Raw genomic sequence first — 15,637 nt, forward strand, 5'->3', positions numbered from 1 at the left:
CCCCAAACAGTCCTTCTAAGTAAATGAATACTTCACTTGTGAATCTGCAAGGGCCATCTACTGCATCAAGTGCTCCCACTGTGGTCTCCTCTACGTCGGAGAGACTGGACGCAGACTAGGAGATGGCTTTGTTGAATACCTCAGCTCTGTCTGCCGCAATAGATCTCCCAGTAGCCACCCATTTCAATAGGAGATATGTCTGTCCATGGTCTCTTTCACTGGCAGACTGAGACCTCCTGCTAATTGGAGGAACAACACTTCATATCCCACCTGGGCAACCCGATGGCATTAACATTGACTTCTCTAGTTTCCGTTAGAACCTCCCCTCCTCTCCCCATGTCTCCTTTCCTCTCTCACTCCCGTTTTCCCTCTGTTTCCTTTCACAGAATCAAAATGAATTTTCACCTTTTATAGGGAGGCATAGTTAGCACAACTCCTTTACCACACCAGCAATCAAGACCGGACTGGGGTTTGAGTCCCACGCTGTCTGTAAGGAGTTTGTACATTCTCCCTGTGTCTAAGTGGGTTTCCTCCTACCATTCAAAACATACAGGGGTGTGGATTAATGCGGTGTAATTTGGCAGCACAGACTCCTCTGGCCAAAATGGCCTGTTACAGTGCTGGATGTCTAATTTAAAATTTAATTTCTCCAGTCTTCTTATCATATGCAATCACTTGTCCGTGGATTGTCACCTTGTCGTGGTGAAGCTTGTATGGTCCTGAGATTCCAAGAGTGATGCCATCTGGAGCTATGATCCTGGTAGGTAGTAAGGTCGAGGGTGAGGTCCCTGACAAAGAACAATCCAACCAAGTCCTCAATGGTGGAACAGGCGGACAAAGTTACTCTGAACTGAACAGCTGTAAAGGCGGACGAAGGCTGCAACACATCCATCAGATCCAATCGTTGTGGTTTCCATGCCATTGGAATTGGTTGATTTGTGAAGTATTGTGTGCTTCTTGGAGTGCAACATCAAGTACACGTTAAAGAAATATATGCAGAGACATCATTGCTCTGTGGATCAACGGAACGAAGGCCATTATTCTTGACTACGAGGGATAGCCACGACGATGACATGTTGATCTGTAAACTTCCCCCTCCTATACTCCCACCCTTTTTCCCCCAGGCTTTAACACAGATGCGTGTCTTTTTATTGCTCATACCTTGAAGAAAGGCACAAGCCTGAAACATCTGTAATATACAAGGGTGTAGTGCAAATTTTTTAGGTGCTGGAGCTCACCAAAAATGGTGACAAAGGGGACTCATGAGGCCTGGCTTTGGTGCCAAACGGCATTGTACAATGGACAGGAAACTGTAGGACTATGAAGTAGGATGACCAGTTGTGGACGAAACAGCTATGTCCAGAATAGAGAATAGCACTCAGCAGTGGGGGTGGGGGGCACGACAGGCATGTGCATTTCCCTGGTTCTGACAGAGTGGTTCCACCTGCATGGGGAATAATGGGTAACGAAGACGGCCATTGATCGCACATTGCACTGCCGCCATAAACAGGCCATGAGGTGCCAGAGAGGTGTTCCGCAGCACTGTACCCCTGGTAATATATCTTTACCTCCTATGGACTCTGCAAGACTGGCTGAGTTCCTCCAGCATTTCTGTGCTTTGACTTCAATCACAGCATTTAGACTTTTGTGCTTCACTCCATTCAGTTGTCCACAGCTAAATCTCCTTGAGAGATGCCTTACCCTTTGCTTTTGAAGGGAGTCTATGACAGTCTCTCTCACTGCTTTGCATCTCCACTCTCTCCTGCTCTCAATTTTATGACCACATACTCACCCAGACTTGCTTCCACAGGCATGTGTCCTTCATGGATACTTGTCTCTGACACCACCTGTGCCCCATGGATTCCAGCTCCAGTTATCCCAGTTTGGCCTCCATCAGGACCTCAGGAACCAATGCTGCTTTGACTCCTGCTCCCTTTGTTTCTCTCGCCATATCCTACAGACCATCCTCGCTTCCATGCGGTGATACCAGTTGATCTCATGCCACCACAGCTCCATACCTCACTTGCCACCCCTCACTCATTCCACTCTCACCATTACCTCCACTATCTCTGCATTAATCCCAACTTCACGATCAAAGACAAGGGTGACAATGTTGTGGTCTACAGCACTGATGTCTATCTGCCCAAAGCCAGATGACAACTCTCAGACATCCCCTCTTACTTACTCCTCCAAAAAACCCACAAAAACTCATACACTATCTCTGAGCTCATCGCTTCCAGTTATCTCTCTAGCATGGTCTCCAATCTCATTGTTTCCCAACCCCACACTGCCTGGTTCCACCTCCTACCCAAGATTCACAAACCCATTTGTCCCAGCAGACCTATTGTTTACCCGTGCTCCTCCCCCACAAACTGGTATCCGCTTACTTCGACTCTGTTTAGTCCTGCTTGGTCCTGTTCCTCCCCAACTATGATACTTTACATGCCTTCTGTCACTACAACAACTTCCAGTTCCCTGAACTCGATCACCTCATCTTTACCGTGGACATTCAATCACCATACACCTCCATTCCCAATACCGACAACAGACCCAAACACTCCCCACCATCATCTTCCGGCTGGCGAATTCGTCCTCACCTACAATAATTTCTTCTTTGACTCATCCCACTTTCTCCGAGTCAAAAGGGTGGCCATGGGTACACGCATGAGCCCCAGATATGCCTGGCTTTTTTGTTAGCTATGTGGAGCAATCCATGCTACAAGCCTGCACAAGCAAGGCCTCTCAACTCTTCCTCTGCTTCATTGATGACCACTTTGGTGCTGCCTCATGCACCTTGATGAGCTCATTGACTTTATCTATTTTGCTGTCAACTTCCACCTTGACTTCAAGTTCACGATCCATCTCTCACAACACTTTCCCACTCTCTGTCTCCATCTCGGAAGACAAACTCTCGACTAACAACTTCTTCAAATCCATCAAGTGCCACAGCTACCAGAGACTACATCTCTTCCCACCCTGTCCTATTCCCTCAATTCCTCTGTCTCCATTGCATCTGCACCCAAGACGAGGACTTCCATGCTAGATCATTAGAGATGACCTCCTTCTTCAAACAACATGGATTCTCCTCTACCACCATCAACTTAGCTCTCACCAACATATCCTCCACTACGTGCACATCTGTCCTGGCCCCCACATGCAATAATGGCAGGATTCCCCTTGTCCTCACCAGCCACCCCACTGGCTTCTTCATCGAACATATTATCCTCCGCCATTTCTGCCTCCAACTATGTGATCCCACCACTAGACACATATTCTCCTCTCCTTTTCTCTTTGCCTTCCATGACACTCTCGTCCACTCCTCACCTCCCACCAATCATCTCCTTGCCACTTACCCCTGTGCTTCACCTGCACCCTCACATCCTCCTTCACCACCATTAGGGGCTCCAAATAGTTCTTCCAAGTGAAGAAACATTTCACTTGTCAATCTGCAGGGGTCATCTATTGCATCTGGTGCAATTGATGTGGTCTCCTCTACATCAGTGAGACTGGGCACAGACTGGGAGATCACTTTGATGATCATCTCAACTCTGTCTACCACAATAGTGTGGATCTTCCAGTGGCCACCCATTTCAAATCCCCACCCTATTCTTTTACTGACATGCCTGTCCCTGGTCTCATGTATTGCCAAACTGAGAGCACCTGCTAATTGGAGGAACAACACCTTATATTCCATCTGAGGACCTCCAACTATAGGATATTAACATCCTTATCTTTCCCCGTGTCTTCTTTCCTCTAGCTCTCTCTCTCTCTCTCTTTCTCTTTCTTTTTCCCTGTCTCCTTAAACAGATCCAAAATCAATTCTCACCTTTCCTCTTATCATATCCAATTAACACTTTTGGACTGCACTCCTTCTTTCATTCTCCACCTCCCCCCCCACCTTTTCCCCAGTCTTTAACACAGACACCTGTCTTTTTCTTTGCTTGTACCTTAAGGAAGGGCTCAGGCTGAAAATATTGGTAATATATCATTACCTTCTATTGGCACTGCCAGATTGGCTGGGTTTCTCACTGAACTCTGGGAACGGCATGGTTGGTGTAGCAGTTAGCACAATGCCTCTACAGCATCAGCAATCAGGAACAGGGATGGAATCCCATGCCATCTGTAAGGAGTTTGTACATTCTTCCTGTGTCTGCGTGGATTTTCCCCAAGGGGCTCCAGTTTCCTCCCACCATTTGAAACGTACCACGGGTTGTAGGTTAAATGGTGTAAGTTGGGTGGGACGGACTTGTCGGCTGAAATGGCCTGTTACCGAGCAGTATGTCCAAATTTAATTGAAAAATTTTTAAAAAGTAAAAAAATTGTCATCTCCACCACAAAGTCCATTTCCAAGTCCCTTTCTTTGTCTAATGCCTGAGGCCAAACCAAACTTCTGACATAGTTGACTCCACATCAAGAAAACTCATTTATTTATGTAACATCATCTGACTTGGCTCATCTGCTACTGAAATTTGAACCTATCCCTTTATTATTTCTAGCCTTGACTATATCTGTACATGCTGGCAAGTTTCTAGTTTATCCCAATCATGAGGTCATTTAAAACTCTGATAACCTTCAGGACATGAAATATCCCATTCAGCCTTCATTATTTGCTGATTGCATCAACATCACCACAGACTTTAGAGGCTTAACTTTTGGATGCTGGGAAGAATCCCTATTTTGGGGGGCCATCGTGGTTCTGAAGAACTTTAAATCTATTTAACACAAGGATATCATTTACAGATAATCAGCAAATGTTGTGTTAAAATAGTTGTCTTAAATCACAGAGAACCCGAAGCATTTTTTCAGTGCATTGTATGTCAATATGAAGGCAGAGCATGGGGTGGGGTGGGGTGGGGTGGGGTGGGGAGGGGGGGTGGGTGGGAGGATCCAGACCCTGGAGCCTAGACAGTTGAAGGTTCTATTGGGAGCAATTAAATGAAAGTCAAATAACTGCAAATCTTGGAAAGCTCGAATAAAATCCAAGAAACAGGGAGAGCTCATACCCAGTACCTCCATGAACTGTTGGATTGCAGGGACAATCAGAATTGTGCTTCAGTGCACGTTTGGACTGATCCAGCAAAGTGTTCCCTCTCTTGTCTGCCTTAACTCTGGAGAAGCAGAAAGAAGTAAAAAGGGAAATCTTAAAAGGGCAGAGTAAGAGACATTTTCTTTTAACAAAAATATCCCAAAATATTTGAGCACTCACAGAAAGAAGATGGTGAGGAGGGTGGGGCCTCGGGATGGAAATGAGGAGAGGCACAGTACGGCAGGCGAATGCACTCCCAGCAAAACCGGGTTTGATTCCCCCACGTCCAGCACCAGTGAGCATGAGTTTCGTCTGGGTCCTCCCCCCCCCCATCACCACATCCCACTCCTCCCCATCACCACATTCCCCTCCTCCCCATCACCACATTCTCCTCCTCCCCATCACCACATTCCCCTCCTCCCCATCACCACATTCCCCTCCTCCCCATCACCACATTCCCCTCCTCCCCATCACCACATTCCCCTCCTCCCCATCACCACATTCTCCTCCTCCCCATCACCACATTCCCCTCCTCCCCATCACCACATTCCCCTCCTCCCCATCACCACATTCCCCTCCTCCCCCACCCCATCACCACACCCACCCTCCCCCACCCCATCACTACATTCCCCTCCTCCCAATTACCACATTCCCCTCCTCCCCATCACCACATCCCCCTCCTCCCCATCACCACATCCCCCTCCTCCCCATCACCACATCCCCCTGCCCATCCCCCTCCCCACCCACCCCCCCTGCCCATCCCCCTCCCCACCCCACCCCCCTGCCCATCCCCCTCCCCACCCCATCAGCACATTCCTCTCCTCCCCCACCCCATCCCCCAGCGCTGTCCGGTTCCGAGATGACGGGACAGGACAGGCGGGAGAAGTTAACGTCACGCGAGACAGCCGGCCTGCTCCCGAACTCGGCGTGTCATGGGAGAGCCCAACCCGCCTTGATGCCTGCCTCGAAGGCCAAGCGGGCGTTCCCCGGGCTGCGTCTGTGAAATGCGGCAGAGTCTGTTGGACCTGTTACTGGGTGTATCGGAACAGAGAGGGGAAAGAATGCAGAGGGAGTGAAACAGGACACGCCCTCAACTCAAACCCACCAGCAAGTTGAGAAGGGAAAGGAGCCAGTTCAGTCCTGGGGGTTGGCCGTGTCTGTGCGAGCAATTCCTTGTCGCAGCCTCAGCGTGAAACATGTCGCAGCCGCACAAGAAGAAAGCCAGAGAGTCCAAGAAGGTAAATGTGGGCTCTGCCCCCTCCCCTCCTCCTCCTCCTCCTCCTCCTCTCACCCCGCTGGAGTCTCGGAGCGTTGGAGCCCACACGGGCGCTTCCCGGTCTAGTCAGCCACCCCTCTCCGCTGCTCTGGGGCGACCCCCTTCCCCGAGTGCGCAGCGGCCGCGCCACTGTCGCCCGCTGGCGAGGGGCCGCTTCTTTCCCAGGCAACCGAGGCCGAGTGGCCGGCGCCCGTCCGGTGGGGCAGAGGCAGAAGCTTGGCTTGGGCGGCGAAACCCTTCCATGGGCCACGGCCGGGTTTCCCCGAGCTGGGCGGAGCCGCCGCCCCTCCTGACTCGGGCTGCCAGTCTGCGCTTCCGCCCTTCACCCGCCAGCCCCGTGGCTGAGTCTGGGAAGCTAAACGGATGACATCCCAAAAAGGGGGTCGTTTTCGGTGCGATGAAAGGCGTTCCCTCCCCTCCTCGAGCCGCGAGGGTGAGGGTTTTGGACTCGTTCCTCCCTTCGTCACTGCTTCTCCCTGTTGCCAGGTCAAAGTCGGCAAACCAGGGCTCACACCCTTTTGAGTTGTTCTGGGCGGCATCGTTGCTGAGAATGGTCTGCTGGGAATGAAGGCATTTCCTCGGCAATGGCAACTCGAACCAAAAGTTGAAAATCAATGGAATTGTAACAGTTGCAATTGTCGTACGTTTTGCCATTAGATCATTAGAATGTTGTGTCCTCAGTGGACATCTCGCCTTTGACTTCTCTGCCCACGCCTCGATGAGGTTGTGCAAATGCTGAACTCTCCTTCCATCGGTTTTCCAATCCCCTCAACCACCCCAAACTATAGAACCTCTTCTCCTGCCTTACAACTTCCTCCTCCCAGAAATCTCATTCTGGCTTTCCATCCCGCTCTGGATCTCTGTATTCCCATCTGCTGCTGAGGTGTCAACCACTCCTCTCACTCATTCTAATCTCGCCCTCCCCCGGAATGCTCTGCCCTCCACTCTCTCCTCACCAATCCCCACCTTGCTCTCACACCTGCAGGCAAGCCTCCTCAACTCTTCCTCCACTTCATTGACATCGACTTTGCCGCTGCCTCATGCACCCATGAGCTTATCAGCTTTCTCCACTTTGCTGCCAACTTCCATCCTGGCCTTAAATTCACTTGGTCCATCTCTGGCAACACTCTTGATCTCGCTGTCTCCATCTCTGGAGATAAACTCTTGACAGACCTCTTCTACAAACCGTCAAATCCTACAGCCACCTTGATTACACCCCTTCGCACCCTGTACCTTGTAAGAATTGTATTCCTTTCTCACAATTCCTCCATCTATTGCATCTGCTCCCAGGACAAAATCTTCCACCTGTGATCTTCCGAGGCAGCCTCCTTCTTGAAATAAATGTGGCTTTTCCTTTACTGTCAACTTGGCCCTCACCTGCATTATCTTCCAGCCTTTTTTACTCAGGCACCTGCCTGCTTTCTGCTCATACCTTAAATAAGGGCTCAGGCCTGAAATATTGGTTACATATCTTTACTTCCCGCTGATGCTGAGTGACCTGCTGAGTTCCTGCAGCATTTTAATGTTTTTACATGGATTATTAGAGGTTCAGTCTCAAAATCCAATCTTCATATATAACATTACTGTTTCAATGTAAAAGCTGAGCAAAATTGAAATCTTCACTGTTTACTGTTTTAAGTTTTTTTTGTTATACATGGGAGATCTGAGCTGAAATACATGGAAGATGAATCCAAATGATGTATTTGTTGATTGTAGTTGGGAGTGCGCTTTCAAAATGTGATCAGATGCTTATTCCACTTTCAAGAATAAATCTAACATGGTTCTCAATTTTACTTTTTTTATATATATTGTTTGCAACCATAACCTATCTTGAAGTCTTTAGGTGATGTATTGAAGCTATGTTTTTGGTGAGAGTTGGCTGAAGTTAAAATGTTGAAAAGTTAAACTAGGATTTGAATGTAGGCTAGAATTCCTGTGTATTGTTAATTAAGGGCTGTTTGTCAAAATTTTTTTCCCCCAAGTGTACTCTGTTATTCTGTTTAAATAACTACAGTTATTTAAGACAACTCATCTAGTTGCCTTTGGTAATCTTGAAAACCCTGTTGAAGTGTACAGATAGTGTGTACGTGTGACATTTGGCCAATACTGTATAAAACTGATCCTGTTATTTTCCCCAGCCTCTGCTGGCAAAGTAATGTCTTTATTTCTGACATGGCTTTTAGTTGCCTGATAAAAGAAATGGAGAAATTGGGGGGGCGGCGAAGAGTTTTTTGGGGAGAGAGAGAGTTGAGCCACTTGTGCATCTTTGCTTCATTTCAGTTGGTTTCAGTTCCTGTTATATAACTGCTTGGGGTCCTAAATGTGTTATCAAGAAGTAATTGTTATGAATCCTTGCCCACCTCTCGTCTTTTTCTTTTCCATATTTTAGAATACTCATGAGAAATTCCATCAGAGCTTGTGGTAAATAGAAAATGATTCAAAGAATTTTAATGCACTAAAGAGTTTTGAATTCATTATTGTTGAGTTGGCATTTCTGTTTGCAAATGCCATTGGAGATTTAGCCTTTCCCCTCATCTGCACTGTTCACAACTCTATAACATTCTGAAAACAAGTATAGAGTCCTTTAATGGTTACATTATTTTTAAAAACTTCCACAATATGAGTTACTTTTAACATTAGGGTTTATGTTTCAGAAATTCAACTTTCCATGACCAAGGATTATTCTCTCAAAGCAGAAGGCTTATTTTGTTAGTATATCTGAGAAAACAAAAAATAAATGCTGATACTCCAAAATAAATCAAAAAATTCTGAAAATATTCAACAGATTAGACAGAATCGGTGGCGAGAGAACAACAAAGCTATCATGAGCTAAACATAATATTACATTTTTCTTCTGTTCCTTCTCTTTCCCTCTATCTGGCAACTGCCAATCAACTGCCCCTGTTTGTCATCTTTCACCTCTTCCTGGTCCACAAAATTCCTCACTGACTCTGGTTCTGCCTCTTCTGCCCTGACCTTATATACGAGGTTTCTCTCCTCCACTCTCTTAGTCCAGAAGGGTTCTGGCCTGTAATGTTAAATTAAATTTAGACATACAGAGCTGTAACAGGCCATTTCGGCCCATGAGACTGTACCTTCCATTTTACACCCAATTAACCAACACCCCTGTTAACATTTCGAACGGTGGGAGGAAACTTGACTCCCCAAGATAAACCCATGCAGACCCGAGGAGAACATGCTTACGAGCTGCATGGGACGATTTCTTTTCTCCCACCGTTTGACCCGCTGAGTACTTCCAGCAGCTTGGTGCCTAACTTCAGAATCCAGCATCTGCAGTCTACTGTGTGTCTCCATCCGAGCCAACATGGCAGTTTTGATGAAATTGTGGTTCTAATCAAAGGTTAGAATGTTTAGTTAACTATTTTTCTTCCTCCACAGATGCTGGCTGTCCTGCTGGATTTTTATGACATAATTTTATTTCTAATTTCAAGCAATTTCAGTGCTATGTATCACATAATTCTAGCTCTCTCTCCCACTTGATTTCACTTGTCTTCAATTTACATAGTACCTAAGAATGAGGAGTAGGTAGGACACTCATCCATGAGCTTGGACTGCTATTTCATCTGATCATGGCTGTCCTGATTCTAATTTTGACTTTCCATTCCTGTTTGCTAAGAGTAATGCAAATCTATCTACTTCTGGTCTAGTCTTCTTGCAGACGCTGATTCTGTGCTCCAAAGGGTTGTGTAAGTTAAATTTTATATAAGCTAAAGAAGAGGTGTCTAAAATTTTAAAGGTCAAGGAAATGAGAGTAATTGGCAGCCATTTGTGGCCTGGGATAGGCCAGTCAGATAATACTGTAAAATCAGGAGGCTTGCATCTGCTCCTATTTTCTAGTATTCTTCTATTGAAAGATTCTAGTTCCCTTGTGCAGGAGAGAGTTTTGAAGGCTCTGGCAACATCTTGAGGAAAAGGAAAGTGTTGTCACATCTGCCCTAACTTGTGATCCCCTTGTCATCCACTGACATTCTCTTGATTCTCCCTCAGGAGAGTTCCGGAAACTGCTTCTCGTCATCCACCCTATTCAGAACTTCAGGACCTTTTAATCACCCTTTCTCACTTTGCTACGCCAGTGGATGTGAGTCTTTCCTGTTCAACCTTTCTTCATGACGCAACTGGCCTTCCTGCCGCTCCGCCCAACACCAGCTGTGAGCAACAAGCACTCACCATCTTCTCTCAACAAGTACAATCACTGCTTGTCTGTTATTTTTTGTTTGCACCTTTGAACGAACAGTATCTTGGTCATCTCCATTCTTTCCCTTTCTTTGTAACATAAAACATCTTTAATTTCTTTTTTTTGTGGTTTTGATGAGAAGCAATTAACTTGAAACAATAGTTCTGTTTTTCTCTCCACAGAAGTTGGCAAACCTTTTAAAATTTAGATATAGAGCATGGTAACAGACCCTACTGGCCCATGAGCCCGTGCCTCACAAATACACAAGTAACTTGCAAAGTTTGGTTTTTGATGGGTGGGAGGAAACCCATGTAGACATAGAATGGACAAACTTGGTGGATTTGAACCCAGGTTGCTGGCACTGTAATCCCACTACATTAACTGTGTCACCTTGCTGAGTATTTCTGACATAATCCTGTAATATTATTGGGTTTGTACCTCAGAGTTTTTGAGGTTTTGAATAAACCTACAGTGCCCTCCATAATGTTTGGGACAAATATTTTTTTCCTCTTTATTTGCCCCTGAGCTCCACCCTTTAAAAACTTTGTAATCAAATATTTCACATATAATTAAAGTGCACTTTCCTGATTTTATTCAAGGTTACCTGTATACAATTTGGTTTGACCATGTAGAAATTACAGCACTTTTTATACATAGTCCCCTCATTTCAGGCCTCATAATATTTGGGACATTTGGCTTCCCAGGTGTTTGTGATTATTCAGGTATGTTTAATTGCTTCATTGGAATAAGAAAGCTTGGCTTGCCTCTCAGCTTTTAATTGCCTTTGGAATCAGTAGCTGCCATTTTTTAACATGAGGACCAGAGTTGCGCCAATAAAATTCAAGGAATCCATTACGAGGCTGAAAAACCAGATTAAAACAGTAAAAGGCATCACCTAAACCTAGGGATTACCAAAATCAATTGTTTGGAACATCATTAAGAAGAAAGAGTGTGGTGGTGAGTTAAGTATTTGCAAATGGATTATTAGGCCAAGGAAGACCTCCACTGCTGAGAACAGAAAAAATCTCATCATAATGAAAAAAGTCCCCAAAAGTCCAACAGATCAGAAACACTCTTCAGGAGGTAGGTGTGGATTTGTCAATGACTACTGTCTTGCAAAGACTACATGAACAGAAATATAGAGGCTACACTGCAAGATGCAAACTACTAATTAGCCACAGAATCATGATGGCAGATTACAGTTTGTCAAGAAGTAGTTAAGATCCTGCAGAATTGTAGAAAAAGGTCCTATGGACAGATGAGACCTGTATCAGAGTGATGGCAAGAATGTAAAGAACTGCCCAAGACCCAAAGCATGCGACCTCATCAGTGAAATGTGGTGGGGATGTTATGGCCTGTGCTATGGGCTCAGAGGACCCTAAAGCCTAGAAGCAACAGAAATTCACCAAGACAACTGGTTACTTAAACAAAAGTTGCTTTTAATTATCTTTAAACATGAAGATAAGATCACACTTTAACTTATCACTATTAACTTAACCTAAATTAACGTAACCCACTTCTAATTCTAAGCGCATGGGTGTGAAATGTGTGTGTAAGTTCAGAAAAGTTCTTTGACTCACAGTCCAATCTCACTTCTCAATCTTCCAAGTTCACTGTTATCAGGCAATTCTTTAAAGTTTTTTCAGAGCATGGACTGTGGTTTGAGCAGAGCTCTGACATTTTAAATGAGATCTATTTTGAAGTGTTTGTATCTGTGTGTCACCTAACTAAAAAAACCTGCCACAATTTATCTCCTTTAAAACATATCTATATACAATATAAAATGTAACATAATCTATCACACCTAGGCATGTATGACTGCCACAGATACTGGCACATGCATCTTCATTGATGATGTAACTGTTGATAGCAGTAGCAAAATAAATTCTGAGGTGTATAGAAACATCTTATCTGCTCAAATTTGAACAAATGCCTCCAAACTCATTGGATGGTGATTCATCCTACAGCAAGACAATGATCTCAAACCTACTGCTAAAGCAACAAGAATTTTTCAAAGCTGAAAACCAGAAAATTCTTGAATGGGCAAGTCAGTCATCCAATCTAAAACCAATTGAGCATGCCTTCCATATGCTGAAGAGAAAACTTAAGGGAACAAGTCCCTGAAATGAGCAAGAGCTGACGATGAGAAGATACTCAGCACCTGCTCATGTCTATTGTATGCAAGGGATGTGCAACAAAGTATGAAACGTGACTACTTTAATATTCATACCTCTGCTATGTCCCAGATATTATGGTGTCCTGAAATGAGTTGACAATGAGCTGTAATTTCTACATGGCCAAATCAAAATGTATACAAATGTGAATAAAATATGCGATGTGCACTTTAATCACATGTGAATTGTTCGATTACAAATTTAAAACTGGGGCAAATAAAGGGGAAAAAACGTGTCTTTGTCCCAAACAGGCACTGTAGATTTGTATTTAGTAAGGTGATAAGATTTGTTTGCTCTTTTTCTGTGCTAAGCCAGTTTCTTTCCCCTCAATTTTCACCATTTGTCTTTGATAGGACAATACCTGCATCTTCAGTTTTCCTGTTATTACTATCTTTACCTTCAATGCTAAAATGCAGTAGATTGTTGGGAAAACAGAGCTGAAGATTTTAAAACTGAGGCAACACCGTAACAGTAGCCAGTGAAAACACAGCTGAGAAGTAGAGCAAGAACAGGAATGGGTTTTAGATGGAAGATGGGAGGCTGAACATTGGAGCAGTGAGAAGTCCAAAGGAAACAAAAGATTACAAAAGAGCTTTGCCAACCTGTGAGGTGATGGCTCAAGAGCCCTGGGGACTTAATAGTGGCCAGAGAGCTGACCATGTAACAGACACAAGAACATACACGCAATACTAACGATCTAATAGATATTTAAAAAACGAAGGTGTATGATAAAAGGAATCACAATATTATGCATAATACTGAACGGTAATTGCTAAAAGGAAATTTCTGCTCTGCTAATATTGCTTGCCAGGTTTTTATAAAAGAGGGACAAATCTTGTGACAGTGTAATAGTCCCGCGAGGTGATGCAAAGATGTATGCTTGTGAATGTTTATTGCCCAACATGGTTTAATATCAGCCCTCTGGGCCCAGCTAGTTGAGAGCTGAAGAACAGCTGCCAATAATCTGGCAGTTGTTTGACAGAACACGCACAATGCAGTAGATAATTTAGCCTTCTTGCCTATCCACCTATTCTTGGTATGTCTACAGCTACATTTCTGGAATTGGTCAATAACATTGAGAATTGCCCAGGTCTATCCTATCCACAGCAAGCAAGTCACATCCACTGTCAATTACCACCCCTCAGAAGTAATCAAAGTAATGGAAACTTTCTGAAGAGCATTTCTAAAAAGTTGTTCACTCAACTGCAATCTATCTCATCAGGATGGTTGGCTCCATCCTTTCATTATAGCATTAATGCTGAATCGCAGAGCAAAAATCAATCTACTGGATGAACTCGCGTGCATCTTTTGGGGGGGGGGGAACTGTTGATATTGTGAGTTGAGTTAAACACCAAGAGAGGAGATACACAGCATAAAAAGAGAATATGAGGCAGAGGCTGGCAGGTGACATGGAGGAAGATGAAGGGCAGATGGAGATGTATTAAGGAAACAGTCACGTTTGAGTAAGAACATGGCCAGAGAGCAGAATAAACCACTGAGAGGGGGACTTCCAGATTCCTGATCAATAAGTGGAGGAAAAACTTTTCAAAGAGGATATAGCCTTGAAGACACCTCATCGTGGAACAACAAAATAATGGTCTTACTAATGACTGCAGATGCTATGATCTGGAGCTCAAAACTAACTGCTGGTGGAACATGTCCTTCCTCAATATTCACCTCCTTCTGATCTGGTTTCACGTTGCCTGCCAGCCCTTGCTTCACCTCTCCTTCAGACAAAAGATTGAGATAAATTTGTAGCTGCACTTTAGATGTACTTGGGCGGCACGGTTGGTATAGCAGTTGCTTTGCACCAGCACTCGGGACCGTGGTTCGAATATGCGCTGTCTGTTAGGAGTTTGTACGTTCTCCCTGTGTGTGTTTTCCCTGGGGGCAGCAGTTTCCTCCCACTGTTTGAAACGTACTAGGGGTGTAGGTTAATGGGGTGTAAATTGGGAGGCATGGATTTGTAGGGCGAAATGGCCAGTTGTTGTGTTGTATGTTTAAATTTAAAAAAATAATAATTTAATTTAAATTTAAAAATGCTCATAATGTATTCCTGACCCTCTCTTAACTCACCATTTTACATCCAAGTTATTTGGCCTAAAACAAACAAAGAAAAAAAAAATACTATGCTCTTTTTTGTCTGAGAAATGCTTGTATTGGAGGGAAAAAAATAAACAACATTGTTAAGGAATTTTTTTCTAAGTGGTCTTCATAAGCAATTTTTTAACTTTATTATGAAATGTAATTTACTAATCCATGGATATACAATTCAAATTTAACTGAATTTGTCACATTAAGCCCTCAAAGCAATGTCTACCTGCAGATGAGCATATGGTTTCATTTATTAAGATTTTGGATGTCAATGGAAGCAACTTCATCCATTGCCATAGCCATCAATAATCCTTAACATTTCAGATCTCTTCATCAGCACCAAGATTGTGCAAATTCTAAAGAGACGGTAGGTTCTTTTTCTTCTACCCATTGCCATCCGTCTCATCCCACCTTTTTATTCAGCCATCTGTCTGATTTTCAGCATTCCTGATTCCTGCACTGTGGACAGCTTTTACTTCGTATGGATGGTGCACTGCAAGACCTGCTGAGTTTTTCCAGTCCTCCTGTAAACCAGAGTAGATTCAATTTGTTTGCTGTATCATTTATACTTTTGAATGTTTGAATCAACATGATAATGATTAGAATCTCCCATATCTTCATGTTTCAGATGTGTAAGATCTTGCTGGGTGTTTGATGCTGTAACTGTTGGACAATAGATTCTGTTTGTGGGAGGATAATGGTATTACTTGCCTTAAAAGAAAATGATAACTTTAAAAAAATTAAATCTTTATTCCCAAATATTCTAAAATATGATCTTTTTAATGATCAGGTGCTGTAGGTAATTGAAGAAGTTTAAAAATCATATTTCATTAAAAATGGTTGTTGTATCTAATTTTCATTTTCAAAATTCT

General features: G+C 44.0%; 2 protein-coding genes across 12 annotated transcripts in view; one reads left to right on the forward strand and one right to left on the reverse strand.

The window, feature by feature from the left end:
• pcsk1 (proprotein convertase subtilisin/kexin type 1) overlaps positions 1-6,861 on the reverse strand; it is a 220,175-nt gene extending 213,314 nt beyond the window's left edge. Inside the window, exons 1-2 of one of the 3 annotated variants that reach the window (XM_069892155.1) lie at positions 6,318-6,861; positions 5,011-5,108 (exon numbers count right to left, since the gene is read on the reverse strand). In XM_069892155.1, coding sequence (XP_069748256.1) covers positions 5,011-5,016 — 6 coding nt within the window. In that variant the 5' untranslated portion in view covers positions 5,017-5,108; positions 6,318-6,861. The other 2 variants (XM_069892147.1, XM_069892163.1) reach the window with 2 other exon arrangements.
• cast (calpastatin) overlaps positions 5,909-15,637 on the forward strand; it is a 194,597-nt gene continuing 184,868 nt past the window's right edge. For 3 of the 9 annotated variants that reach the window (XM_069891939.1, XM_069891974.1, XM_069891964.1), the window contains exon 1: positions 5,911-6,264. In XM_069891939.1, the coding sequence (XP_069748040.1) occupies positions 6,223-6,264 (42 nt within the window). In that variant the 5' untranslated portion in view covers positions 5,911-6,222. Of the gene's footprint in view, positions 6,265-15,637 lie in introns of all 9 variants that reach the window. The other 6 variants (XM_069891956.1, XM_069891995.1, XM_069891947.1 and 3 more) reach the window with 4 other exon arrangements.

This window comes from Narcine bancroftii, chromosome 1 (assembly GCF_036971445.1).
Source record: "Narcine bancroftii isolate sNarBan1 chromosome 1, sNarBan1.hap1, whole genome shotgun sequence".
Lineage (NCBI taxonomy): Eukaryota > Metazoa > Chordata > Chondrichthyes > Torpediniformes > Narcinidae > Narcine > Narcine bancroftii.